The sequence below is a fragment of the Cuculus canorus genome, chromosome 18, assembly GCF_017976375.1.
Source record: "Cuculus canorus isolate bCucCan1 chromosome 18, bCucCan1.pri, whole genome shotgun sequence".
In the NCBI taxonomy this organism is placed as follows: domain Eukaryota; kingdom Metazoa; phylum Chordata; class Aves; order Cuculiformes; family Cuculidae; genus Cuculus; species Cuculus canorus.
In genome coordinates this window covers 4,044,227-4,071,321 of record NC_071418.1, presented here as the reverse complement: position 1 = coordinate 4,071,321, position 27,095 = coordinate 4,044,227, and the positions used below count along the sequence as shown (strand labels likewise).

At 45.8% G+C, this 27,095-nt stretch overlaps 2 protein-coding genes and 1 long non-coding RNA gene across 3 annotated transcripts in view; 2 read left to right on the top strand and 1 right to left on the bottom strand.

Annotated features, from left to right (window-relative positions):
- CACNG4 (calcium voltage-gated channel auxiliary subunit gamma 4) overlaps window positions 1–9,044 on the top strand; it is a 40,845-nt gene extending 31,801 nt beyond the window's left edge. The window contains exons 2-4 of the mRNA XM_054083537.1: window positions 2,075–2,158; window positions 7,003–7,143; window positions 7,977–9,044. Coding sequence (XP_053939512.1) covers window positions 2,075–2,158; window positions 7,003–7,143; window positions 7,977–8,515 — 764 coding nt within the window. The 3' untranslated portion in view covers window positions 8,516–9,044. The remainder of the gene's footprint in view (window positions 1–2,074; window positions 2,159–7,002; window positions 7,144–7,976) is intronic.
- LOC128854009 (uncharacterized) lies at window positions 8,431–16,421 on the bottom strand. The gene is made up of 4 exons (XR_008452897.1): window positions 16,193–16,421; window positions 13,469–13,983; window positions 9,051–9,196; window positions 8,431–8,565 (listed from the first exon to the last, which is right to left on the bottom strand). It is a non-coding gene; the product is annotated as an uncharacterized LOC128854009 (long non-coding RNA).
- A 158-nt stretch (window positions 16,422–16,579) lies between these two features.
- On the top strand, window positions 16,580–27,095 carry CACNG1 (calcium voltage-gated channel auxiliary subunit gamma 1). The gene is made up of 4 exons (XM_009563900.2): window positions 16,580–16,968; window positions 22,896–22,970; window positions 25,062–25,199; window positions 25,952–27,095. The coding sequence occupies exons 1-4, from the start codon at window positions 16,728–16,730 to the stop codon at window positions 26,176–26,178; spliced, it is 681 nt and encodes a 226-aa protein (XP_009562195.2). The 5' UTR covers window positions 16,580–16,727; the 3' UTR covers window positions 26,179–27,095.

The window sequence follows — 27,095 nt, the reverse complement described above, 5'->3', positions numbered from 1 at the left end:
CGGTGTGAGGCCATTTAACAGAGGCCAAAATTCTCCATCAGTCTATCAGTGCTGCAGACACAAGAGGCGTGGGCAACATTTCAGTCTTGTAGACTTCTTGCCTCTTAACTGTGTTTCTGGAAGTGGGACATTTGGTTGGGCTGTTGGCCACGTCTGTTCCCTGTGAACATGCAAGTTCATAGAGCAGCTTTGGTGGACGGAGCTCTCTCCTTCACGCATCTGTCTGTCCGCACAGAAGTTATGGGAGCTCAGTTATCTGTGAGACTCCTATATTTGTATCCGCTCTGGAAAAATTCAACTGATTACATTAAAAGTTATTGGAGAATTACATGCAGATGGAGAGGTGGCCCCACCTATACACACACAAGCACAGAAGCAGTGAAAAGCCTATTTCCATAGGCAGTGAGAAGATTATATAAATTTTTTCCATAATGAATTGGAGAGTTAAAAAAAAAAAATCATACCCTGGATGTATTTCCCCTAAATTGTCACACCGTAATCAAGCGACTCAAAGAAATGACCATCCAGTCTCAGAGGCCCTGTTATGCTGGGAGTGATTTGGTTTCATTATGTGAACTGCTGTAAAATTAAGCACTGGGATCTTTAAAATCTGGATTTTGGATTGCCTTGCTGGAGAGCCATCAGGAGCAACAAACCAGGCTGATGGCAAACAGAGGGACGCGTGGGCAAACACGCTTAGCGGGAGCAGTCCCAGCTGAAGCGCTCTCATCCGCCTGGCAGACAGGACAGGTGTGGCGCTTCCAGATGTGACGTGAGCCACTTGCTTCTTGTTCACAGCCTTTGAAGCGCCGCGCAGAGAAAGGCTGAGCCATTACCGCAATTAGAGTAGATACATAATTTACTGGAAGAACTAAATGCACTGTAGTAGCAAACCTGCAGTTGACACTCGCAGGGTGCAATTGAAATCCTCCGGATTAGTAATTCTTTTGAGATCTTTGTAATCATTGGTAATAGGTAGTGAAATAAATCCACATTTATATCCTACAGACTGCAGCTGTGCTTCTGTTAAAGCAGTATTAACGGAAGGCTTTTAAATCCTTCTGCCAGCTTGAGCTGTAAGCACCGAAACTCCTGTGCAGGGGATAACTCGTCCTGGGTGATGTATGTTCCCGAGGACGAAAGCGCTGGTTAATGAATAATGAAAGCACCAAGGCAGAATCACACCTCGGGGCTTCGCTCCTGCAGTAAGATCTCTGGGGAGAGGTCCCCGTGCAGCTCGCTCGGCAACAGCAGTTTTAGCTCCCCGACTGTGGCTATGGATAACAGGGAGAGAAAATAATACAAAATACTAACGCAAAGCTTTACCGAGATGGACAAAGCGCTGAAATCTCATCTTGTTCGGTCGAGCGAGGGCTTCGTCGGGCCAACTCTGGCATTGTTCGTTCAGGTGTGAGGAGTGCACACTCAACGCCCTGAGTTACTGCACGGGCTTGCGATTAACTAAACAAATACGCCATTGAAAGCTGAACCAATCTGGAGGGGGACATATGGGTTTAAATTGCAGCAGGAATATATTTATGCACTTGTTTTCTAAGCCTAGAGCATAATTGAAGAGGGCTCTGACAGTTCAGGATTTACCAGCTCTGATGAGGGAAACCAGCACTTTACTGGGGAAGAGGCAAGAGAGTTGCTGGGCACTGGGTTGGCGCTTTGCTTTGCTGTGGAGCAGGGACCCAGAGCGACAGTCACTCGAGGAACAAAAAGAAGCTTTGCAAACTCAGTGTGCTCATAAGATAAGCTCAGCGCCGATAAAGTAAAGCACAGAGAGATTAAAAAACTCCAGAGAACAATATTAGAGGCAGACTGAAGAAAAGAGCCCAGGAATCCTGGCTCTCCCTTCCGTCAGTTAGGCTTCAGCCCTATCTGCCCAAAATTCATGACCTTAAAGATGGTTTCTTGATAAAAAAAAAAATGTAAAAAATCAGTGACCAGCCCTGCAGGAGAATGATTTACTTATACACCCTGGGAGGAAAAGGATATAAAGCAGAGCTGGCAGAAGCACATTTACCTGCTTCTATTCCTTATGTGTTATGTTTGCTTTGTTTTCATTTAGGAATCTACAAAGGACATTGCTTTCGAATCAACCACTTCCCTGAAGACAATGACTATGACCATGACAGCTCAGAATACCTTCTCCGTAAGTGAAAAGTAATACCTAATGCACAGAATTAATAGACATAGTCAGGGAGACTTTCCTGGGTTTCTCTTCTGTAAAGGCCGATCCAGGTGTTATTCCTTGCAAGAGACCGGCCCAAAGCGAGTGGTGTGGAGCAGGGGTGATGTATGTCCACTTCACACTGCCGCTGACACAACCATGACCATTGAGGAACCCCGTTTCAAGGGTTTCCTTCAGCCAGGGAAGCACTCATGACTATAATACCCATTCTGTAAGTTATATGGAAAAAAAAAATCAACTAAAATGACAGCTATCATTCCCAGATTGGTGAGGATCTTTTACAGAGGGAGTATTTCGCTGATTAGTGTATCAAATCAGGTTTCAGGAGTGGGTTCTAGCTCATTAAGAAACTTCTCCTAATGCTTAAACCCAACCCCTTATGCAAGTCTCGTCCTTTGCAGCTGCTGAGCCACCTCCCCCTGCAGTGAAATTACTGCACTGTAGGAAGGAAGCTGAAATTTCTGCAGCTAACAGCAAAATCTCAGCAGGAACTTGGGCTGTGGCTTCCCTGCATGGACAAACAGCCATTGCTGCTCCACGCTGGTGTGTGATCCCAGACAGAAGTAATTTTATCCACCAACCTGGTGCTTGAAATAAAGGCAATTGTTTCTTCTCCTCCGCCATTCACTCAGCCGGTAGGAAATCTTGGAGCCCAAGCATTAAACTTCCTGCATCCCGCAAAGTTTGAGTTAGATTTCCCCTTCCCCAGAGGACGCCTTGCCTGGTTGTTCTTTTTGAACAAAAGAGCTGAGCAGCCAAGCTGAAAGCAATGCCCTTTACCAGAGAAAGAAACTGCAGTTCATAAGGTGTTGGGAAAGCTTCAAGGAACAGTGAATGATGCTGCTGACTGATACACTCAGCAAGGCAAAACACTTCTCAATTACACTGCAATTAATTACCTGAAACAGCACTTAAAGAACCACTCTGCCCTTCCGCTCACCCATGGGAAACAATTTCTGGCTGCTAAGACAAGAAGGCAAAAATAAAAACCTCCAAAAAGTATATTTTACCAGAAAACCCAGGATATTTTTTTTTTCATCTTTACTCTTGTCAATTTAGATCAGTCATAGCGCTTGGGTGACGTGATTTCAGTGCTCAGGCAAAGGCAGACGAGCAGAGGGTGAGCACAGCTGCATGTATCTTTCATACAAAGCTTTGGAACTAATGTTAAATCGATGCCAAATCAGCTTTAGGAAAGAAACATCATTAGTAAAAGTACTGTAAAGGAAAAGAAAAATTAACTTAACGTCTTGATAGAAGTGATCCTTGGTTATCTGGAGGAAAGTTAGAACTGGGTAAAACAGTCTACAGCTCCTCAGTAAGACATGAGATTGGTAAATTGGTTCTAAGTGTGCTGTGATGGGTGTTTCTAAAAGCTATTTTCCAAAGTGACTAAGTATAGAGCTTAAAAACGTGTTGGTCCAAGTCTGCCTTCTGCAAAATCAGGCTTCAGGTGCTCCCCCCGCGGAGGAGAGCTCAGCCTGGCATAGTCTCCTCGGATAAAAGGACTCCTCTGTTTTAACTCCTACGAGAAAAACTGCGGCTTCACTTAAAATGCGTACGGGTGATTTAGAGATTACTGAAAGGTTAAGTATCAAAATCCAGAAGAGATGAGCACATACATGTATGTAACAGGGACCAAATCATTGTCTAACTAGACACAGACAAGAGGATATTTGCATTCCGTTTCAAAGGAGATGCGAGACCTTCCTTCCCGCTTTTACCCTCTGTGCAACAGTTTTGCAATCTGCTGCTGCCGTATCATTCACCGTGCTTCCTAAACATTTCTTGGCACAAGTCTCCTGGAGGACCACATTGGGAGTACCCCTTATTTTTCCTGCCTGGCTTAGATGGAGGCACCAAAACTGTGCATCATCTGATCCCGAAGGAGCAGCACGAGGGGTCTCAGGGTGCTCCGCAGTTACCAATCTAAAATAGGCTTCAGATTAATATAAGCGTTATGGTGGCAGCAGAATTGAGCCCTTGTTCAAATCCCTATTGAAAACAGTGACAGAAGAGATGACTGATTTTAGGGAACGTTGGTCTGGGATGTGGGTAGGAGCAGGAGTTTGGATTTTACTCTTCACTATTCAGGTTTCTCCCTGCAAAACCAAGTGAACAACAGCCACAGTGACAAGAAGCGCATACAAAGCAACTCAAACAAGACTCCTCCTATTCAACCTTCCATGTGACAACACACGCCAATTTGTCCGCCTAAAATAATCCCCTTCGCCCTCAGAAGAGGGCATTTCAGCCATCCTCATCCTCACTACGTGCGTGAGGATGTCAGGGCTCTGCTGCGGTCCAGCCCTGAGGAGGAGGTGGGGGACCCCATTTCGAGGGCATGGCTACACTTCTATGGATGCCTTTCCCGCGTGCTATAGCATCCCGTTTATAAAGCCGTTTGCTTGGCTCCTGCCTTTCAGCGGAGACTGAAAGCACGAGCAGAGCGCGGGGGCTCGCAGCCCTGTGGGGAGGAGCAGCCCGGCACGCTGCGGCGCTTCACCAAAGGAGGTGTCACAGCGCATAGCGGTGCAGAACAGCCGATGCAAACAGACAGGATGGTAAACAAGACAGAAAAAAAAAAGCAGGGGAGAAAGCAAAAGCCAGATTGCCTTAATGTTTTTTGATGTGCTGTCATTTTATTACCAGTATCAGGAGACATATGTAAATTCTACTTGGTACCTATGAGCTTCCTTTTGAATTTCAGAGCTAAATTTCATACACATTGTAGGAAAACGTGTACTGTAAGGTTTTACAGAAGGAGAATGCTGTGTGTTAGGTTTCTCTTCAAATTAATTACTTAATACAGAAAAATTCTCTTTGGAGATTATAGCTACGAGTAGAACAACCCACCCGCTACACTTGGCATGTCTGGCAAGTTCCTTCTGATGTTATTGCTGAAGCATTTTAGGAGAGCTCTTTGATTTAATTGAAATCCTTGTAAACAGCATGGCCATCAAATATAGGAAACAGCAACCAGAAGGGATGGGCCACTGTAGATTTTAAGCCCATGCTGCCTTTTACCAGGATGCTGACAGGCGGTGATTTGGGATGCCTCTATGTCCAGCGGCACAGAGACTGACACTGAATCTTTTTGTAATGACTGACTCTCAAAACTGACCCAAAAAGTCACAGAGGGATACACTCAGAACAACGAAACAGGCTCTCAGCCCTCAACAGGCTTTGATTAGAGACCTCACACCCTCATTGCTTGGGTTTGCCAATTATTGCAAGACACTGTCTGAATAGTAATGCACCCGAATGACTTGAGTTTAGATCCGGTTGGAAAATGCCCCATCTGTGAAGGACACATGCAGCGACGCTGCCAGTTTTGGTAGGAGATGGACTTTTCTCGCTGTTGCAGATTGATACACGCACAAACTTCCCAAGAAGGCACTGCCTTTTCATGTTTGTACCATCCCAGCGAGGGCTTGGCCGCTGCCGTGCGCACGAAAGCGATGCTGTTATTGAATGCCCAGTCCTGTCCTTGTTGGAGTCAGTAGAAGTTTTGCCACCAGCTACCAGGGGGATCGTTAGGAAGTGATTCACTAAATTGGGACCGCCACGGCCATCAAAAGTAAAATGAGAAAGCATCAGCTGTAACATCTGCCCGTTTCTCCTCGGGAAGCGGGTGCCGCTCACTGTGCGCGTCAGCCAGGAGGATGGCACCCGCGAGAGACCGCGTCGCTAATGGCACTGCATCAGCAGATCGGGCCAGATGGTGGGTTTCTCCTCACTGTGCGCTCAGCCTGGGGGTACCCGTGTCCTGGGGTGCTGTGAGGTTTCCACCCCTCTGTGACAGCAGCCTCTGACTCCCTACCGACCGTGGGCATCCCCACCAGGACTCCCTGCTGCACTTTTGCCTTTAATAATCCTGTTTACCACCAGAGTATCCAGCACCTTATCTCCTCTTCTGAAACAAAAATCCTTTCTCTGTAGCAATATAAGTTGGTTCCTTGCTCTGCCTTTCAGGAACACCTACCAGGTTTTACCACTTTGGTTTTTACAACACAGACTTCCTCTTCTTGTGCCTGTTTATTTTTTCTCAGCCCTTTTGTTCCCTCCCTGCTGCGTCCCTTTCGATTGCTGCTTAGTCTTATAGCAACCCGACTTTGAAAGCTGGCTTGAAGTGGTGTTTTAATATTTCTTCCATGGCTTTTTTAGCCCATGCTGGTGCGTGGACTGAAGCGTACAGAATTTTAAATGACTCTACTTAGCTGTCAGGAAACTAAACACAAACATCTGAGACACTCTCGTTAAGATTTCTTTCTTAGAAATCTGAAAAGTTCAATGCCCTTAATATTCCACAAAAGAAAAAGGGGTTATTAGCAGCGCTCACTGGCAACGCGGGTGCTGCAGACTCCAAGAACTGTGGTTTGCTCACTTTGCGCATGTACCCAGGAACAGATCCATCTGCCCCAGCCATCCCCAGACGTCGTAGGGTTTGTAGCCAGCTCATGAATTCTTCATTGCCGCTGCCTGGATGATGTCAGGTCTTATTTTCACTTACCTCATGCTTCGCCTGCAACATCCTGTACACAGTGGCGTCAGTTAATGGCGATAACACCGGGCTTCATAGGGGAAAGCTCAAAAGATTTCAGCTACTCGGTTGAGAGCGTCTGTGCCACGCTGGCCACCTACCTGTGGCCTCGGCTCCCAAAAATGTGCGCAGAAATGCAGAATCGGTGATAATTCCAGCAAAAGCTAGAGGGTTTGAAACTTTGTAATCTCCACACCGGCCCCAGAGGAGGCATCTGAAATTATTACTGTCTGGTTTTGTTTTCTACCTGTCTCCCCTCCAGGCATTGTCCGTGCCTCCAGTGTGTTCCCCATCCTAAGCACAATATTGCTGTTGCTGGGAGGACTCTGTATCGGAGCAGGAAGGATTTACAACAGTAAAAATAACATTATTCTCAGCGCTGGGATTCTCTTCGTTGCAGCAGGTATGTTCCCCTTAAATTGAGTCCTTAAGAAGAGCTGCCTTTTTGGACGGAAAAGGACTGTGGAAAAGCTTGTTGGCAGGTCTCTCCCTGTATCCCTTTCCTGGCTCGAGGGCACTAGCAACATTGCACTAAAATTTTTTAAGTCAAAAATATGGGTTTGAAGCTCTGCAATAAGGATATTCTAGAAAAGCATTTAGTCTTCCTGAAAAAGGAGGCTAAAGCCAGTAACACGCAGTCCTTACGCTACTTTAGAAGTATTAAACATTAGATTAATTAGGGCCTCTTACGTCCATGGGCTTTATTTTTCTTCTATATGATGGCAGAAAAACTTCACCTATGATAGGTGAGCCCGTTTTTCACACTAGAAACATCCGACAGAGTCAGCACACTGTTAATAGCTTTCCCTGGAGCTCAGATTAAGCACGCTGCATTTAGATGAAAATTCAGCAAGGTGGAAGAGAACTTACCTTGATCAAGGTGAACAGCCATAGCCCTGAGCTCAGAATGTATTTTTATTGTTATTCTGAATGTTAGAATCCCAATAACAATATCAGTGCGCTCCCATATGCTACTTCGTTCCCACAGTGGCCGTGAAGAGATGGGGACAAATCCTGCTGAATATTTTGGCATCCATGTGAGCAAATGTGAGCCAGATATGGGTCTACTCTTTGTTTTACAGGAATAGAAGAAATCTTGAGAGAAATGAAAGAGTAAATATATGTAATAAAATTTCCTGGCCACAACCTTTGAACTATTCAGGTCCAGAAAGTAACATGGCTTGAATTTTATCTTCCCAGCCACATAACCACTGATTTATGTTTTTCTCTCTCTAGGACTAAGTAATATCATAGGGATCATTGTCTACATATCAAGCAATGCAGGTGATCCAAGTGACAAGCGAGATGAGGACAAAAAGAACCATTACAACTATGGTTGGTCTTTTTATTTTGGAGCCTTGTCTTTTATCGTGGCCGAAACCATAGGTGTTCTGGCTGTGAACATTTATATTGAGAAGAACAAAGAGCTGAGGTTTAAGACCAAGAGGGAATTCCTTAAGACTTCTTCCAGTTCTCCTTACGCCAGGATGCCAAGTTATAGGTACAGGAGGCGGAGGTCCAGATCCAGTTCTCGATCTACAGAACCTTCTCCGTCTAGAGACATTTCTCCAGTTGGCATGAAGATAGCAGGCACCATTCCCATGAACGAAATTTCCATGTACACTCTTTCCAGAGAGCCTTTGAAGGTGACAACGGCTGCCAGTTATAATGCAGACCAGGAAGCCAGTTTTCTGCAGGTTCACAACTTCCTTCAGAAGGAATTTAAGGAAGGACTCCATGTTAACATGGTCAACAGGAGAACAACGCCTGTTTGAAGTACCTTCCTCCCTCAAGCTTTTTGAAGAAATATCAAAGCAGAATGGATCTGTCATAAAAGAGAAGGAGTGATGTTAAAATACCCTCTCACCTCTTTAATTGTGGCATGCGTTAAGGTAGCAAGTGGAGATCCTCTGGACCAACATAAAGATATTACACGCTCTTAGCTTTTTTTGAAGCTATTCGGAGTTTGTTTCTTTCAGTTCTTGGTGTCATGAGATGAAGGCAGTTCATGTTCCTGCACTTTTGTAGTGTGTACAAAGTCTTGGAGAAACTGCAAAGGACTTGCCACCAGTGTGTTTAAAGGATTACAGAAAAATTGTTGTATGACCTTTTTTTTTTTCCTAATATTGAGATCCCTTAATACAAACTTGCCGATATAATTTATAATCAAGCCCAAGGATGAATACCGACTACTCATCAAGTGAGCCACTTCCCTTTGACACAGCGTAAACTTTGCCTCTTTCAAAAAAAAAAAAAGAAAAAAGAAAAAAAAAGAAAATATTTTTGAAGGCAACACTTTCTAAAACTGACCTGTGCTGCTGAAACCACAGAGCACCCGAGTGCTGAGTATTACAGACTCCCTGGTGGGTTGGTAAGGGAGTCTCCCGTTTCTGGGTGTAAGGCATCCCTCGGGGCAATGCAGGTTGGGGAGAAGAGGTGGGTGCATCTTCAAACACCTAGAAAAGGAAGGATTAAAGTAGGTGGGACTTGAGCATATTTGCAAATATCATTTCTTGCCTAACATTTAGAAAACTTGAATTCTCATTTCGACTAGCCCTAGTGCCTGATCCGGCAAGGTGCTGAGTGCTGTCTGTCAGGAGCCCCTGTAGACTACTTCTAGCGAGAGGCAGAGCTGAGCCGGGGTGGCCCGCGCAGGCGGAGCCGCCGGTTCCCTGCGACTGCGTTCCTGTTTTCCTTACTGCTTCACAAGTGCAACACTAACGCTACTGGAAACTAAGATGCGTAAGAAAATGAGAAGCTAATACGTCTGGACTAGCAAAACTTCCTGCAGCAACAGGAACTGAGTGTTAACAGAATGGATGACAACTTTGTATTTTTTAAAATAGAACAAAAATAATAACCATTTATGAGATATTTATTAAACTCTTTTTATTATCAGTAAGTGCCGCATGGTGCAAGGTATAGTTGCTTTTAGATGGAAATGATGGTTCGACCTAATTTAATTTATTTTGTAATGAAATCTACTTACGTGCAGAGAGCCCACAGAACCTCTATGCATCACCTAAGGGGGGACTAATTTGTACCCTTTGCTTCTATATGTTTCTAAAAAAGTCTGAAATATCTTTTTTTTTCTTTTAAAATCCTGCTTTCATTCTTTACACTTAGGCTTGGAATCTCAAAGCTCAAGGGCCTGACACAAAGGTAATTTAATTTAATAGTACTCGATTTTAGTGACCGCTCGACCAAGCCATATGAGAATGAGGTGCCCGATTCTCCTCGGATGAATTAGGTGCAGTGAGAGAGGAGCATCTGATTCCTGTAGATTCCTTTGAATATACTCATTGTCTTTGCCCAGAAAATCTTTGCTACCGGAAGACTAGAGAAGTGGTGACAAGAAAAAAAATCATGATCCCGAAAGCTCGGCTCGCTGATGGTGGGAGATCTCAGTCAGACCGATAACACCTCTTTAGTCCTAATTTATCCTGCAATGACCACAGCGTCGGTGACTCGGTGGTGTTTTGGATACGAGGTTTTCAGCTAATGGAACCAAGTCCTCCAGGGAAATCCTGGAGAAACTGCCTTAACATCCCAAAAAGCAAGTTGAACCCCCCCTCTCCCGCCCAGGTAAACCCTGCTTAAGCCTCTCTCCTTGCAAGAACCAAGACACAATACTCAATTCTAAGCAAAAGTCTTCCCCTAGTTGCTGTTAAGCTCTGCCTCTCCCTCAAGGCTGACAGAGCAACATCGTTATATTGGTGGAGGTGGGTTGGAGCCTTCATCCTTGCTTATTAAGAGTTTCCATTCAGGTTAAAACTCTGCTGGGAGTCTTTTTCAAATCTCTGAACTCTGAGAGCTAAAGCGAATGGAGTGATGGGAATGGTTTAAAAGTAGAAAATGTTGTGCTACTTTCTGTATCAACACACTACGGAGAAAGAAGTTACACAAGCTTTTTAAAAAAAATTCGAACAGAGGCAGACGAGAAAACTTTTTTACCTACTTTTCGGCTAGGACAACGTAAAAGAGTTCTAAAATTATTAAAGTTCTTGATGAAAGGTTTTTTTTACAAGAATCTTTATGCTTTCAAACAATAAATTATTTCCTACTTTTTGAGACTTCGTAATATTAAAATACTTTGATTAGCTATGATAGAAGTAGAAGTTTGCAATGAAAAACAAAAAAAACTTCTGTCTCATTAGTATGTCATACTAAGTGCTAATTAATTTACATCTAATTATAGTCGATGTATTTTTCAAGTGCAATTTCCCCGAACTATTTGTTTCCCCACTGTGTTAATAAACTAATAGTTAGAAATAAGTCCTCATCTGTGTTTACTGTAATTAAGAATAAACCCATTCCCTATAAACCCAGGAGTTAGGTATAGGCTGTTTTTCTAAACTCATGTACATTGAACTGGAAGTGGACAGTGTGAGGTTTGCTTCGCGCATTGGTTTTGTTCTTTTAATCGTCATTCTCCAGTGAATGTGTGTGTGAAACCAATCCTCTGATTCCAGCCAAAGTCCAAGGCTTTTCTACAGCCCAGGTCAGACCTGCAGAGGCGCGTGCAGTAATTTACACCATGATAGCGGAAAAAAAAGTCTTCCTGAGCATTTCAGGATGTTGTTCTTTGCCAGAGCCTCCTCTCCCGGCGCAGGGCTGGTTTCTGAGTGCGATGCCCTGCTTTGGTCCAAGCTGGAGCATCTGCTCCTTCTCCAGCAGGAACCTCTGAAAAATAGAGCTGGAGTTGGGAAGGATTCATGGGATGCTCATGTGATGCAGAGTCTGGACAGGGCAAAAAAAAGCACAGAGACGTAACAGGGAGCAGAGCTCTCGTCCTGTGGAAGAACAGGGGGGAGGCTGTGATTTAAAACTCACTGTGTCGAATTGCAGTGCAGCAATTTGTTCAGCCAAAGCCAAAAAAAAAAAGGGTTATTTCATTTGACAATTCCAGTTAAAAAAAAAAATAAATAATCAATCCTCCAAAAATCAGTCTTTTCCTGTGGAAAACTTTGATTCTGACAAAACTGAAAGTTTTGCAGCGTCCCTGCCCATAAGCAGTGCATTGCTCCGTGGCTGATCTGTCTGAACAGAATTCAATTGTGCTTGGACTCGGAAACTACTCAGTGATAGTTTAAAACAAAAAAAAAAAAAAAGAAAAATCGTCTGTTCTTCCACATCTCTGTGGTGTCCCTGGGCAGCATCAAACACACATTAGCCCATATTTCTTAACAGGGCCTGCAGATATCATCATATCGTTAACAGTAATCTGTCTTTTGGCGTTATCCTATAACACGCTCTAACAGCAGATCTAAAAAATAACACTATTGGATCAGGTTCAATTTTCTGAGAAACAAAGTTTCAGGGATATCGTCAGCTCTCTCTTCCTAGTTTCTCGTACCCGATAGGGGGGAAAGTGAGAAATCGCTTCATACGGCCATACATCTAATGATAAACTACTTTTGTATTTCCTTTCCTTTCTGTATGGATCACATATCCACAAGGGCTAATATATCACGTCCCTTGAGGTTACATCTCTGTCTGCGGTTCTAAAGTGTTATTTCCACTGTGCTTCAGTTCTACTGGTATAATCACAACCATGTATAATGTACTTAATCCTTACTTTTTAAATAAACCATTTTAAATGTATTCAATTTTGTGTGGAGAAAGGTATATAGATTTTTAACTTCCGTATTCTCTGACCTGAGATTTCTGTGCTTATTTTTTCACGTTTCTACCTTGATTGCAGCTGGGAATGTTACTGGAAACCAACACATTAGAGAAAAAAATATCCTTGTGGTCTGACAGAACAAGAATTCTCCAAGATAAGCTCTCTTCACAATATTTCCAGGTATTTGAGTAGGAAACTAAGAAAAACCTTCTGGTTTCTAGCTTAAACTTGGCCCACATGAAACACCCTCTGGTTTGGGGGCCTGGTTTGAGGCTGGTCTAGTGGCCAGCGGTGGGATATCTCATCATCAACAGTAACCCAGCATCTTCTGGTCCTATCACCAAGCCTCTGCTTTGCCTCTACCTTTAGAGGTTTCATGTGAATTCACTTCTGAGCATCTCCCAGTTCTTGTCCATTTTGCCTGAAGGAAGCTCGACCCCACATGCTGAAGCTCCACAAAAGCCCAGCTCTGATCGTGAAATCCCAGCGCTGAACACGGGTCAGCAGCTCGTCAGCCTTTCGCCACTCCCAGACATCCCAAACCATCCCTGTATCAGAGACAACATTTCTTTTTCAAATGCCTCTTTTTAACTTTCCCTTCCCGGTTCCTAAGCCTCCGGATTGTCTTTAAAGATGAAGACTGCCTGCACAGCTCGATCTGCCTGCCTCTCCCCGTGCCTCTGATCAATTGGAGGGAGGCAGAGGATTCATCTTTTCAAATGCCTCTGACACCTGGTAGCGAAGTCGTTTCAAGCTCAAGCTCAAAGCTGGTTCCCTTGAACTAAAGTAAATAAAGGCTCTTCCCACATCGCTAAGCAAGCCGGTGGGTAAATCGGGACCCAAAGAGCCGTGCTGAGAACAGGAGGGTATCAAAAAGCGATGTTCTTTGAGAGGGAAGCAAAGACAGAATCCTTAGGGCTTCAGAAAGTGGAAAAAAAATAGAGTCCGGCAAGAAGGATGTGGCGTTTCCTTGGAATGAGAAAACTAATAAACATGGGAGGTGCCGAAAATAAAAGGGAATGAGGAGTGTTCTGCACCTGTCTGTGAAACAGCTCATCTTACAGCCGCCGCCTCGCTCACCAGAGCAAAAGCGATCACTTACCGAAACGGCACCCCTGGCACGGCAGTCGTTGTTTTAAGAGAACGAAGCCGCAGCTCAGCCGTGCCGGCAGGGTGGGGACGGGCAGCCCCGCCTGGGCTCCGTGGGGCGATGGGGATGCTGCCAAGAAGGGGTTGGGCTGTGTCCAGCAGGATTCCCTCTCCTCCTTCATGACCATGGGAGTCTACTGAAAAAAAATGAAAAAAACAACTGAAACACACATACATTTTGGTCTTGCCTTCAGCGAGATTTGAGCCCCAGAACAAGGGCGCTTTTGGAGGGTGCCATTGGCATCACTCCTGGGTACCAGCTATGCAGAGCCAACCATCATCATGGTGGTCTCACCACACCAGGGCAACGGATATTCAGGAGCTCCGGGGTTGTTAAGGAGATGAAAATTGTTGAAGCGTTGGAGAAAACTATTTCTGAAAACGCATTTGAGCTGAGAGCAGACCAAGCACAATCTCCTCCACTCTGGGTGACTCTCGCTCTGGAGGGGTCTTCTGTGGAACATCATCCTGCAAGAAGGGAACCACAGAATTTGGTTGATATGGTTGTGGTAACAACTGAGGCTGATCTGGAAGAAACACAGACAAGCGCAAGTGCTGGGGAGCGTAGCCAAGCCAACAGCCCTGCCAGGGACTCAATAATGCGGTGTTTGGTGTTGAGACACCTCCTTTAGCGTTTTCTCCAGTAGCGAGACATAATTGTGTCTCTCGCTCACTGCTGCTAAAGTGCAACTAATTACAACCCTCCCTGCTTCCCAACAGGTCCTCATTAATAGTCTGTTTATATTTCATGTGATATTGATTTTTAAATGCGAATATTTGCCAGCTGATGCAGGGAGACTGCAGGATGCATTCCTAGAGGATTATGTACTGTCTTCTGGGTCCGCAGGCAACCTTTTGAGGTTTCATTTATTCCTGTGCTCCTCTAGAACTCGGTTGTGCTTCTGGATGTCTGATGCTCACCTGGCCCAGCAGGGAGGGTAATTTTGTCTCCAAGCTGGGCCAGAAGTTCCCAGGCTGAGGACAGAGGCTTAGCCCATGGGCAGACAGGGAGCAGTAACCCCACCAAATAGTTTCTTTCCCAAGGACTGGTGGCTCTGGGTCGCTTTTTTGGGGGCTGGGGACAGTGTTTCACCTTAGGTGCAGCAACGTGAGTTTTCAATTTCCAGGGAAGCCTCTGCCTCTGCTGTCAAAGCTCATTGTGTCTGGTTCACAACCATAGCCCCGTTCTGCAGTAAAGGCAAGGGAAGGGTGCAATTTCCCCTTCTGATTTTTTTTCATTGTTTCTTTGTTATAATAATACAGAAAAAATATGGAAACGTAAAACTAAACCAGACCCTGAGGAACTTACACAGGTCGGAGTACCTAAATGAGAACGAAAACTGATTCTTGACCAAGCTGGAAGAGACACAAAGACCAACACCAACAAAAAAATTAATGAGTTCCCAGCCTTGCAGGCTTTGTAGGCTGTAATTAGTCTAAAGCATGATCATTAGCACTTGCTTCCTCAGCAGTTGGAACCTTGCTTTGTGCCCGTATTTGCAAACACACATTCACTTTCTTACACCCAACTTGCAGAGGACCTGCAGAGTTTGTAGCATCAAGGAGATGAAGTCAGGATGCAGTTCCTAAGATCGGCTGATGTCTAGTGAAATTTAACAAGAGACCACTTCAAAAGAAAAGGCATTGCATTTTTAATTCATTCTTTTTCAGCTTTAAAGTCTGTTCCCTTTAGGCTTCTCCTCTTTCATGAGAACTCGTGGTTCTGGTTAAAATACAAGAAGTATTTCTCCCAGCCCCAACTCAGCATAAAAAGTCCTATGCAGGGATGTGAGTGGCTTCCTTTGGACATGCCCATGGTCTCCGGTCCCTGCCTTGCCCTGTGGCCACAGTGCCCTCCCCAGTCCCCTTCCTCTTGATTTTGCACCACGTACCCTCTCTCCTGCCCGTGGCACTCAGCTCCCAGGCAGGACCAGAGCACCAGATGCTGAACTGGGTTCAGAGGTGTCACCCTGCTCCCCAGGGGTGTCTAAGCCAGCCTGGTCACACACCAGGCAGAGTAATATTAATCCCTTTAAGTCATATTTCAATTACAGTTGTTTTGAATCAGTATTTTTTTAACCTCCTCTATATTTTCTCTCCCTCCACTCTTTGCTCCAGACTGTCCTCATTAATTTGAGCTGACACCTCCGCACCTTTATTTTAACATCAAATTAGGGTGTTCATAAAACAAGGCTGGAGTGGCTTTGACATTATCTCAACACGATAACATGATATTTGCAGCTTTCCACTGACATTTTTTTAACCATTCTTTTAACATTCAGGTACTGTCACCCTCCTCAGTTTGACATCGCAATTGTAATGTCATCTCCATAGTGGCCTCTGCTTTGACATTATCATCAAATTAGCTTTACTATCAGCTGAAATATCAAAGGGAAGGAGAGAAGCTGGCTCCAGCCCAAGCAATCTGGGTTCAGGGTGACAGAAGTTGCTTGTGATAGAAGACAAGGATGTGCTGGGTGACTGCTGGAGTTACTACACGCATCAAGACAAACCCGGCTGGCAGAAAAGCAAGTGAGCACTCAAGAGATTTTGCATTAGAGAAAATAGGCAAAAGATGCACACATACCCCCAAACCCCAAATTTCTCAGAATATCTCAGGTTAGTTAATTATAATAAAAATAAACAATAAAGGAAATAAATTGGCCTATTTTGCCACCTTCTTTATGCCACAGAGCTCAGCTCTGGAGGGACATCTGGCTCCGATCTCCTGGCTGAGGCTGCCACGAGCTGAAGGCACGGGCGTGCAGTTTGAGGGCTCCAGGAATACTGAAATATTCCGGCTCCAACTGAACTCAGGCCTGGCACTGTTATAAACACAGATGGTTTTATAACCTCGCTGAAAAGTTAATCAAGCTATTAATGCCTATTTCTGGGCATGCTGCAAGTCAAGAGCTTACGGTCTCTGAACGGCAGCTGTAGCGACTCTGAGCGAGCACCCGCCCAGTCGGGAATCCAAAACAAACCCGTCGGGACAGGGCAGAAAGCTGAGCTCTGCCGGGCGCTGCTCTCGCTATGTGCATTAATAGCCTCCTTGCTGCGCCGTCTGACACAGCCCAGCAGCTGCCCGCGGCCGCCCTGCTCTCCTCAGGCAGCACGGGGCTGACATTTCCCAACACTCAGATGCGCCAGGGTTTCGGGAGACCTTGTGAATCACCCACCGTGCTCCATCGGGAGCGTAGGTCCAGAGCGGGATGGATGAGAGCAAACCTCTGAAGGTCCGGCTGACGTTCTCCGTGATCCTGGTTGGCATCTCCCTCCTGTTCGCAGCCGTAGTGACTGACCACTGGGCCGTGCTGAGCCCCAAAGTGGAGCAATACAATGCCACCTGCGAAGCGGCTCATTTTGGGCTATGGCGACTCTGTACAAAGCGGATTTTTATGCAGGAGCAAGGTCCCAAAGAGAAGGGCTGTGGGCCGATAAGCCTGCCAGGAGGTAGGTCACCACCCGCCGAATGCGTGGGAGAAAGCACCGGGCGGACACGCCAGGCTTTGTTTAGGAGTTTGCAGGACGTGGCAGAGGGAAAATAGGGTCTGTGTTCCTGTGGCACCGAACGTGGCGTGGGGCTGCATGGGGCTGCCTTCGTGTGGGTCTACAATCAGCCCTCGCTGTCATCTCTCTTGCTGTGCGCGTGTGCTGTGTTGCCTTGCACGTCTACTTGTGTCTCCGGTGCAACGATGACAGTGAGGGCACAAAGGGAGGAGGATCGGAAACGGTGGAAATCACAGAGGGAAACGGGGATGGAGGAAGCTTTGCTGACATCAGCCAAGGGTCCTGCGGCACCCAGGCACTCCGAGAGCAGAGGCAAGAAAGGGAATATGGGGGTCCACCATATATAGCTGGATCTTTGGGATTTCCAGCTCCATAGAGCCATGAAGGAACACCCGGTTCATGGCTGGCGTTAATCTGATCTATTATATTTCAATAACAACCATTTCTCAGGGCAGCGAGGGAGAGGCACCTGCAGTATGTTTTGCCGACTTCCAAACCCAAGTCATAAACTGAGTTCAAAGCAATTTCTCAATGACTTACTGAGCCTCCTCACCTCTTGGCGGAGGCAGCCTGATCCCACACACGTCTCCATCACGAGTTCCTCCAGTGCAATCGATAGGGAGGGCGGCAGGGGAGCGGGCACGGCTGCTTTCCGGGAAGGCCGTTACATTCCCATGCTAAAAGGAGCTCATTATGTTTTTTGCTGATTGCAAAGTCAGCAACATCCACGCCGCTTGCACTAATACACTCCATCCGTGACCGAGCTATGCTGAGAAGGCTCATAGGCTACTGGATGCTTTCCAGAACAGAAATAACAGGATTGCCTACATGTTAATCTCACTGCTTGAAATGAAATCGATATGTTAACACATATTTGAAAATTTCCCGTGAAAAACCTTACTGCCTGGGCTTGCTCCATCTTCCCTGTATTTCAGCAGTTCTTTATCTCTTTGGCCAAACTACATATTCTGAAGAAAGGAGCTGAGCCTCAGCGTTGGGCTCTGCCCTTTGCCAAATCTGGGAGCGTGACACCCGTATGGTTAACGACTCTCACAAAGGTACTTGAATGCCTACAAACATATTCCTCACTGAACGCCTTTCCTCGCAAGCAGAGCAAAACTCCCACAAACGGAAAACCAATAGAAATTGGTGGATAAACACCAAAATTGCATAACTGCAGGGTAAATATAAAACTCATAAATACCCAGCTGTCTGCAAAAAGTAGATTTGCAGGCAGGTCAGCACGAAAGCAGCTACTATCCTTGATAGACATCAGCATGTGTTTGCATGGGCATTGAATCACATCCCAGAGCTGCTGTTCTGCCGGACATGGCAAACAACCGGGCGATGACGGAGAGGCTGAGCCACCCTCCCCACCCCAGGAGTGCTTTTCTAATTTTTAAAGCTATTTGGCAATTTGGATGACATCCTGCCTTTTAATCAGCACCTGAGGCTCTAAAGAGCACCTCGATTATAATATAACTATTTTAACCACCGTTATACTCACATCGGGAACACAGCAATGGGTGGAGGGGGAGAGCACAGCACCCGCGGACGCAGGCTGCTAAACGATGCTGCGTCCGCACGGCTCACGTTAGATTGATTTCACACTTCTGGGAAGAGATGTCAGCAGGGAAACACCAGGGCTGCGAAAGCTGCAGCAGTCGAGAAAATGTGAATGAACGAATGTGCAGTAAAAGAGCAGATGTGGGCACTGGCTTTCCTGAAAATCATAAGACATAACCAAATATTACTGCCAGGACGGGAAAAGAAACATAAGAATTTATCACTGCATTAATAACCATTTACCAGTCACTCCCTGAGAAGGAAATGAATGGCATGATTAATGCTATTTATTAGGTTTTGAGCTCAGCGTGGTGTAAAACAAAGAGGATGACTTGGCTCGGAGGGCACAAAGCAGGGCTGTGATTTAGGCAGAGCTTTAAAATTTTATAGCACTTTTCTAGGGATGTTGACAAATTGGAAAGGGTTCAGCATCCTGCTGTAAGAATTAAAAAGCTTAGGGAGTTGGTTTTTAGAACTGAGCAAATTCAGATCAAGCCCGAGAGCTTTTTAACTGTGGTGAGTGGCGGCAGTTCGCTCCCAGCTGTAAACTGAGTTCACCCTCACTGCCAGTAACTCCGGAGTAGTTGTCCTGCACGGTGGGCTCTTGGGCAGCAGTGGGGATGCTCTACAGCCTGTGTGTGCCACCAGCAGGATAAATAAGTCCTTGTAGACATGGGAACCTGAGTTCAGGCAACTGGAGAGCTAAAGTGCGCAAACAAATGGGTTATCAGCAGGGCTGTCTCATTTCCTGTGTCCATATGAGAGACTCGCTCTGCAAGACTGGTATGAAATTAAACTGTTAGGAGATATCATCTTCAAAAGTCAGTGTGTGTCAAAGGCCCTCCCCTGGCTCGCTGGCCAGAGCCCAAGGTCTGTCCTCCTCTACCGCTCAGCCCTTACGTTAACGGCAGCAGATCCTGTCTCCCAAACTTAACACAAATGGAAACCTCCAATCAAAAGCATCACTCATCCAACTTTTTCTAACAATCCAGCCTGCCACAAAATGCCACACCTTAGTGCCAAACCGACGGTCAAGCCCAAGGTGGGCTCCAGCCCCTTCCCAACCTTCCCAATGCTCGTGGGTGCCAGCTGAGACCTGAAACCCTGCACAGCCCGGGCATCTCGTGGCTTTGCTGCCCTTTCTTCCCTCAGGAGGTCTCTGTATTGCAGACCCTCAAAGCTCAACCATAGTTCAATGGGATGGCTGCACGGAGCCCCAGAGTGCTGAGCAGCAGGGGAGGACGGCTCTGCATGAATTGGTCCATTTGCCCCTACAGTCATCACCCAGGAAAGGTGGATCTGAAGGGAAGAGGCCAGGAGGGCTCTAAGGGTGGGTGACCTGGAAGCTGGAAGTGTGATTGATAAACCACACTATGTCCCTGAGGCTCATATTGGCCTTAATGGCCTCAGAGCCGCCGGGTGGTTCCTATCAACACGCTGAGGTGACCTCGTGGCGGAAATAATGCAGTTAGGGTGGAGAGAAAAAAAGATTGCCACACAATTTTCATCCATTATAAAACCCATTTTAAATCCTATCCATTATGTAAATGTGCTGTGACACAAATGGGCTTTTCTCTTATTCATGGTGGCACCAGAGAGGCGTTGATGCGCCTCAGCTCTCTTGAATAATAGGGAGCCTTGTTAAAACAGATATTCCCAGCTCAGCAGAGCACTGAAGCATCTTTAAACCAAAACCAATATATTATTTCACAAAAACCAATCTATCTCATTACATCTTCCACAATAAATGTGTTTTCCAAAAGCACCTCCCCGTCAGCCAACCAACTCCTGTGACAACCCCATCTACCTTGTCAGGCCTTTCCTTTAAGCCAGCAGACACAGATGCAGCTCCTTTTGCTACAAACAAATCCGTCTCTAAAAGGTTTTCTGTGTTTCCCCTCTGCTGAACCTTCAGGAGGTTGGACTGGGCTGGTTTGGTTTACCTGCGATGGACACAAAAGGTGTGCAAGTCTCCCATCGCACCGTGTCTGGATGGCTTCACCGTAGGCTTTGTACCGCCAGCACACCCGGGGACTCCTTTGAGCTCAGCCTTGGAGCCAAATCAAACAATCCAAGATAAAGTGTCCCAGTTTCATCCCATCTCCCTCCCCTTTAGCACCAGAGCCAAAGAATCCCAGAAGGGAGGCTCAGCCTCAGCCACTGCTCAGTTGCTGGCGAGGCACACAACCTCCGCTCCGGGGCTCAAAATTTACAATTTCAGTCATAGAAGTCTGAGTTCAAACACGTTTTCTCCACCCGTTTGCAAGGATAATAAAGAACAGGTCAGAAGATACCAAAGCTGGCCACTGACCTGGTCTCAAGCAAGGGAAAGCTGCAGATTAAATAAAAATCAGCTTATAAAATAAACTAGTTATGAGTGTCTCGAAGGAATCTTCCACTAACAGGCCCCCAAAAAGCTGCTTTACAACTACCTGTCTCCTGGGAGAGAGAAAATAAATCCTCCTCAAATCAGTAACCCAAAATCTGACATTTACATGACAGGAAAAAAAACCCCAAGAACCAACAGGTAGCGTAACTGTGTGCTGGTATCTTCTTGACATTAGAAATAAATGCTGTAAATAACTCCTGAAATGCAGTATGTGCCCCCAGGCAGAAACCCTGCATGGTTCTGCAGCCCAACCTGGGCTGTAGCAGCAACTCCTGCCCCAGACACTGGAGAAGACCATAAAGTCTCCCCAGACTTTCTCCCAGCATCTCCTGGGAATGCCTACTCTGTTATTTAATAGCCAAGAGCTGCTGCTGTTAACCAAGAGGCCTCTCATCACAGGCAGCGCCTGTATTTTGTGCAACCTTGGTGTGATTTCCCAGTTTGAAGGGACTCCAACCCGGGGCACAAGAAGGGTGCTGGGGCAGGTGCTGAGCGTGTCCTCTCCAGCCCGGCTCAGCAGAATAGCACAATCAGAGCTGGCACCTCTAAACGCATCTCCACGATTGCACTCTTCCAGCCAAATTCCTGGCGAGCAACTGTTCTCCCAGCTCCACGCCCCTTCAAACCTTCAATTAAATCAGTTATAAATAGCAAGAACACCCTCCACCCGAACCGCGCTGCTGCCAAATCTTCGAGTCAGCAGATCCTCACCAGACCCTTCCCCATCCTGCCTAGACTCGGAGAGTGAAAGTCTCCCGTGTATCCCCTGACAGCAATGCCGTCTCTTCGCTGGCTGACTCTCACTAGGCTGAACATGAAACAATATCGCGGTCATTGAGAGATTCAGCTACCAACTTCCCTCCTCCCAGTATCTTCCACACCCCACAATCCTCATTCCTGTTGGCTTTACAACCTCTCTATAAATACCCCGAGTACGTGGCTGCACGCTCGCATAAAGCCCAGACGGTCTAACTCTGCTCTCTTATCAAATTTACAGAGTGCTCTGATGGGAACGAACTTTGACAAAGCCAGGTTGAGTGGGAGCCTCTTTGTCCTTGACTCATCTGGTTTTGATCAGCCTTCCCTTCCTTGGACAACTGTCGCGGCTTCAAATAGCTTTTGTCTTTCTGGTCTAAGAGTCCAAAAAAAGCCCTCAGCATCCCTATTGTAGTAAAACACCACGTGCTTTGCTGCGTTGCAGCAGCCTCATCTCTCCGACACCCATGGCACGGACAACCCCTGCCCTCTGCAAGCAGCAAACTCCCCTGGGCTGCCCCTCCCTGCCAGCTATGAGCTGGAAGAGAGCTGAGCTGGGAGGGAGAAGGCGGATGCGGATGAGGACACTCCATCCTCCTTTTTTAGGAGGCCAAGCTTCCCACCGGAGCGGTGACCCTCCCGAGGCCGATAGGGTAGCGCCACTACAGAGCGGGTGGGCAGCAGCAAGGGAAGGGGAGCTGAGACACCAGCTCAGCAGGATTCATCCCCAGGAAGGTGTGATGGCCAAAGACAGACTGAGAAAAATTTACCTGTAATTCACATTTTAAATAGATGAGCAATCAGTGTGAAAAGCACTTGGAGGGAGCAGCTCACCAAAGGTGCCAGAGAGGGCTTCAGCCTGGTCCATGCTGGAGCCGATGGCTTGACGTGCACATAACCACTTATTTGCTCCTGAATAAAACAGCTCCAACTCCAATTTCTTAGTGCCGCCAAGGGTGGGGAACCCTAAAAACATTGCGAGTTTGATACGTCAATAAAAGGCAAATTCAGTTTTATTACACTGAGGTCTCTGTGCACACAACGTTCCTTATAGTGGGGTGTTCCTACCCATGGCAGGGGGTTGGAACTGGATGATCTTTAATGTCCCTTCCAACCCAAACTATTCTATGATTCTATGACTCTATGATTTCTCTTCCAGAACTCAGCTGTTCCTACTTCAAGCACTTCACTCCAGGACAGAGCTCGGAGATATTTGAAGTCACCACCCAGAAAGGTAAGAGAGAGCCTAAAAAAATATGTTCCTAATGATGCATGAATTGAGGTGCCCATGAGATCTCAGGTAAAGGGGCCCCAAAATGAGGGTTCAACCCTGGCACCACTGAAAGCAGTAGAGGAATTTCTCTCAGATACTGTCAGCTGGGAAAAAATGTACAAAAAATGCTCTGCACAAGGTCAAATGCAGCTTCCCGGGAAGAAATACATATATATAAAATAAAAAAAAATTACATGATCACATTCCTAAGTGTGATTTTACTTGGTTTTCCCACAAATATATAACAATGTCAATACATATGAAAACCACATAAAGTCTTTTCAGCACAAAAATGACTTTACAACCTTGGCACTGCGTGTGACACTCTGAGCCTTTGCCATCAAAGGAAGACATTAATAAAACCTAAATGAATAACTCATACTCCAAGCAGAGTCTTGACCCTGAAAAGCAGTACAGAGAGCTGTGAAGACCATTAGGAATTCTTGCTTCATATTGATTTTATATGAAAGTCATGTAAAAACCGGTGCAATCAGTGGAAGGGAGGAACAGAGATCCTGCAAAGACACTCAAATTCCTGTTTACAGCACATGGATTTTGACACCAGTCTTTCACAGGCAAATTTCTAACAAGTCCCTTATAGAGCCAAATGTTTTTAGCGCTCATCTAAAGTGCTTCTCTCTCTTCTCTCGCCTTCTCATTAAGGACAAATTCCTTTCTAGTTTGCCACACAACATATTTTGCTGTGGAGTAAATGAGCTGATGGTTACATCACGGATATTTAACAATCTGCTTTGCTTCCAGTGCAAATGATAACGGGGGAAACTTTGCACATAGGTTCCCTAGGACAGGAAACTATGGGAATAGTAAGTGGATAGAAGAGCAGGTATCTGAGCTACCTGCTTTGGCTCAGTTATATATTGTCAGTTCCAGCCCAAAGTTAAAAACGTACCCAATGTCTTCTCAGTCATTTCAGAAAAAAAAAAAATCAGGCAGAACTTTTCTTTGAAGAGAAAGAAAAAGCTGGAGCTGCAGCAAAAGACTTCATGTCAAAACGAACTCTTTCAGGCAGCGTTAGCATATAGTAAAGAAAAACATTAAGGAAATTCTAATAAAACAGTGGTATGAAAAGCAGCGAGAACAAAGAGCGATCCGCTGTTCCCTTTCACGGGAAGAGCTACGGTTTGATGGGAGCTAATTAGTAACAGGCAAAAAAATTCCTCATGATTTTGCCCGGGAGATATTTTTTTTTAATGGCTTGAAAGGCAAATATCATCAGGCGCTGTGATGTTCACGCATGGCTACATGTGTTAAATATTAAACTAGTCTGAAAACGAATGCAATATGTAAATGAAGGGCTGAATTATTCAATTAGCCATTCTCCCTTTCCCAACTGCGCTTACGCTGTAGCAAGTGTCCAGCGAGTTCTTGGCTGGCTTAGCAAAAAACCGGGTCATTTTATGGAGGGGTTAATCCAATGCCCTGAAGAAATTCAGTTTTCACAGAGCTGGAAATCATTGTCTTAAAGGAAAGAAAAAAAAGATGCTATGCAAACCCTTCACCTCTGGCCTCCTCCTCGCTTCGCCTGCTCGGATTTTGAGCCCTATAGAGCATACAGCTGTCTCTCGGCGTTGGTACAGTGTCGGCACCGCGTACGGGGGCTTTATTGGGGCTCTGTAACACAGACATGGAATAAAAATAGCATAGAGCTGTCTGTTTACTTTGAGAGCAGAGTGTGGAGTGTTGGAAGCACGTGGAGCCGGGTAAGGCTACAACAATGACACCCATGCAACAGAGCTAAACCAGCGCCAGCCCTGAGCGGTACAGGTGCCATTTACTCTTTCAGTAAGTGTTCAGAAAGTGTTTTCCTCACCTGCCGTGTTTTTATACCCTGAGCATTCAATAGAGACACGGCCAACACTTGCTTCTGCTTTAATTTGAGCGCAATACTCGATTCAGCAGAGCCACCTCTTCACAGCAGCAGGAGGATATATATTCCTGGGAGTGACCTACTGCAAAGTCACAACGGCTGATGGGAGCGTCCTCGAAATTTGCAGACATTTGCATTTTTCGGTGTTTGTTTTCCTTTGGCAGAATACAGCATTTCAGCCGCAGCCATTGCCATCTTCAGTGTTGGCTTTGCAATCATCGGAACAATCTGCATCCTCTTGTCCTTCGGGAAGAAGAGGGATTATCTGCTGAAGCCTGCGTCCATGTTCTACACTTTCTCAGGTAGGAGTCTCGGTGCTCACATACTTCCACTCAGTCCATAGGTCAACACAGAGAAACTCAGACAGATCCTGGGAGGATGGAGACATCTAAAAATGCCTGGAAAGGGGCATTTTCTCCCTAGGCACAGTCAGGTTCTGAATCCTTGTGTGGTGCTCCAGCTGAAGAGCTCTGGAAATGTCCTGTTTAGCAAGCTCCACTCAGCAGCTTGTCTGTGTTTTCTCCACTTCCCTCTAAAATGTGCATTTCTAGTGTATTCGGTGCTGGCCCCACTCTAAAACTCAGATATATGCTATTCTATCTCACTTATTAAGACTCAAACCAAAGAAACAGCTGATCCTGGCCCAAAAAAAGCTGTCACCCAAAAACATGAAGGCTGCACCTTCATACGACCCAGCACCACCTTGGCACACCCCAGCGACTGAAAGACAGAGGTGCAAATCGTCACCTCAATACAAATCTTACTCAGCCTTTGGAAAAGCTCCTTAGGGAACGTAATTATTCCTCTACCACTTTGAGTTTCCCACCTAAGCCTGCCTAAAAGATCACACTCGACAAACCACCGCCTGACTTGGATGGCCTGGGTTGTAGGAGAGCTTTAAGCAGTCGTGAGGATTCATTCCTTCCAACACTGAAGTCAGTGACTCACCTGTGAATCTCGCAGCAATCCCTGTGTGCAAAAAGACAGATGAAGTGATTAATTAAGGATGAAAAATTGACAGCTGGTTATTCAACCCACTGCTATCTACCTTCAGGTCTCTGCATCATCATCTGTGTTGAAGTCATGAGACAATCTGTGAAGAGGATGATCGACAGCAAGGAAACATCTTGGATCGAGTACAGTTATTCCTGGTCCTTCGCCTGTGCCTGCTCATCCTTCGTCCTGCTTTTCATCTGCGGCATCGCTCTCCTTCTGATCGCGCTGCCTCGCTTCCCCCAGAACCCCTGGGAGACCTGCATGGATGCGGAACCGGAGCACTGATGTTCCCAACACCCGTGAAAAGGTCTAGGAAATGTTCTGGAAAGATTTGTATTTTTTAAAATGTTTGGGTTTCACTATACAATGTGCACTCCTTTCCCTGAGTCGTTCCTGAACCGAGGCACGTTGAGTTGTAATTATTGCTTTGTTTCTTCTTTTTATTTCTCCCACCTCTGTTTTTTTTTTTCATTTAAGGAAGCAGAAAGAGCATCCGGAGAGGGTTGTGGGTGCGCGGCACTGCTCTGTGCCAATTTAGGGTGCCCTGCGCCGGTGCGGTTAGGAGAAAACCTACACCCAGCTCATGCCACAGAGAAGACACCTTTCTTAGGGAGATGACATTTGGTGTGGTTAGGGTTTAGAGCAGAACTCTGAGGGATATCCGGCTTTTACACCTCGCTCGATCAAAGAGAGACAGTGAGAAATTCTAGCTCCATGACGACCCTGTTCCCCCATTCATACCGCACTCCTCTCCCTCTCTCAGAAGGGCTCTGGAATAAGTCGAAAAATCCTTATGCTGTTCTATTAAACTTTTACAATTTGGGGAAAAAAAGAAAACCACACCAAAATCTTTGCCTTTACCTTGCATTGGGATAAAAATTTCGCCTACACCCTGCAGTGCCTTCTTTTGAGTTACACACAAAAGCCCCGCAAGATACAGTTTTTGTTCTGCTAAAATTTTGATGGCAAAGTGAAGAAGTACTGAACATGAAGAGTGATATTTTCCTTTAATAAAGAGCATAATCTTCCAGTAGCATGATTTTTTGGAAAATGATTTCGATGGATGAATCACTTGGCCCATCACATTATCACATTCTGCTAGGTCCAGAATGACAGTGTAATTCTGGATGGTATTTACCATACGGAGCTCTCGTTTGTTCTCCATAAATGGGCTTTTTAAGCGTAACGTGCTTTGCTCACCG

Coding starts and splice junctions, on each gene's coding strand:
- CACNG1 (XM_009563900.2), top strand. CDS start 16,728: ATGGATGAGAGCAAACCTCTGAAGGTCCGGCTGACGTTCTCCGTGATC. Junction 16,969..22,895: donor GCCGATAAGCCTGCCAGGAG/GTAGGTCACCAC, acceptor TTTCTCTTCCAG/AACTCAGCTGTTCCTACTTC. Junction 22,971..25,061: donor TGAAGTCACCACCCAGAAAG/GTAAGAGAGAGC, acceptor TTCCTTTGGCAG/AATACAGCATTTCAGCCGCA.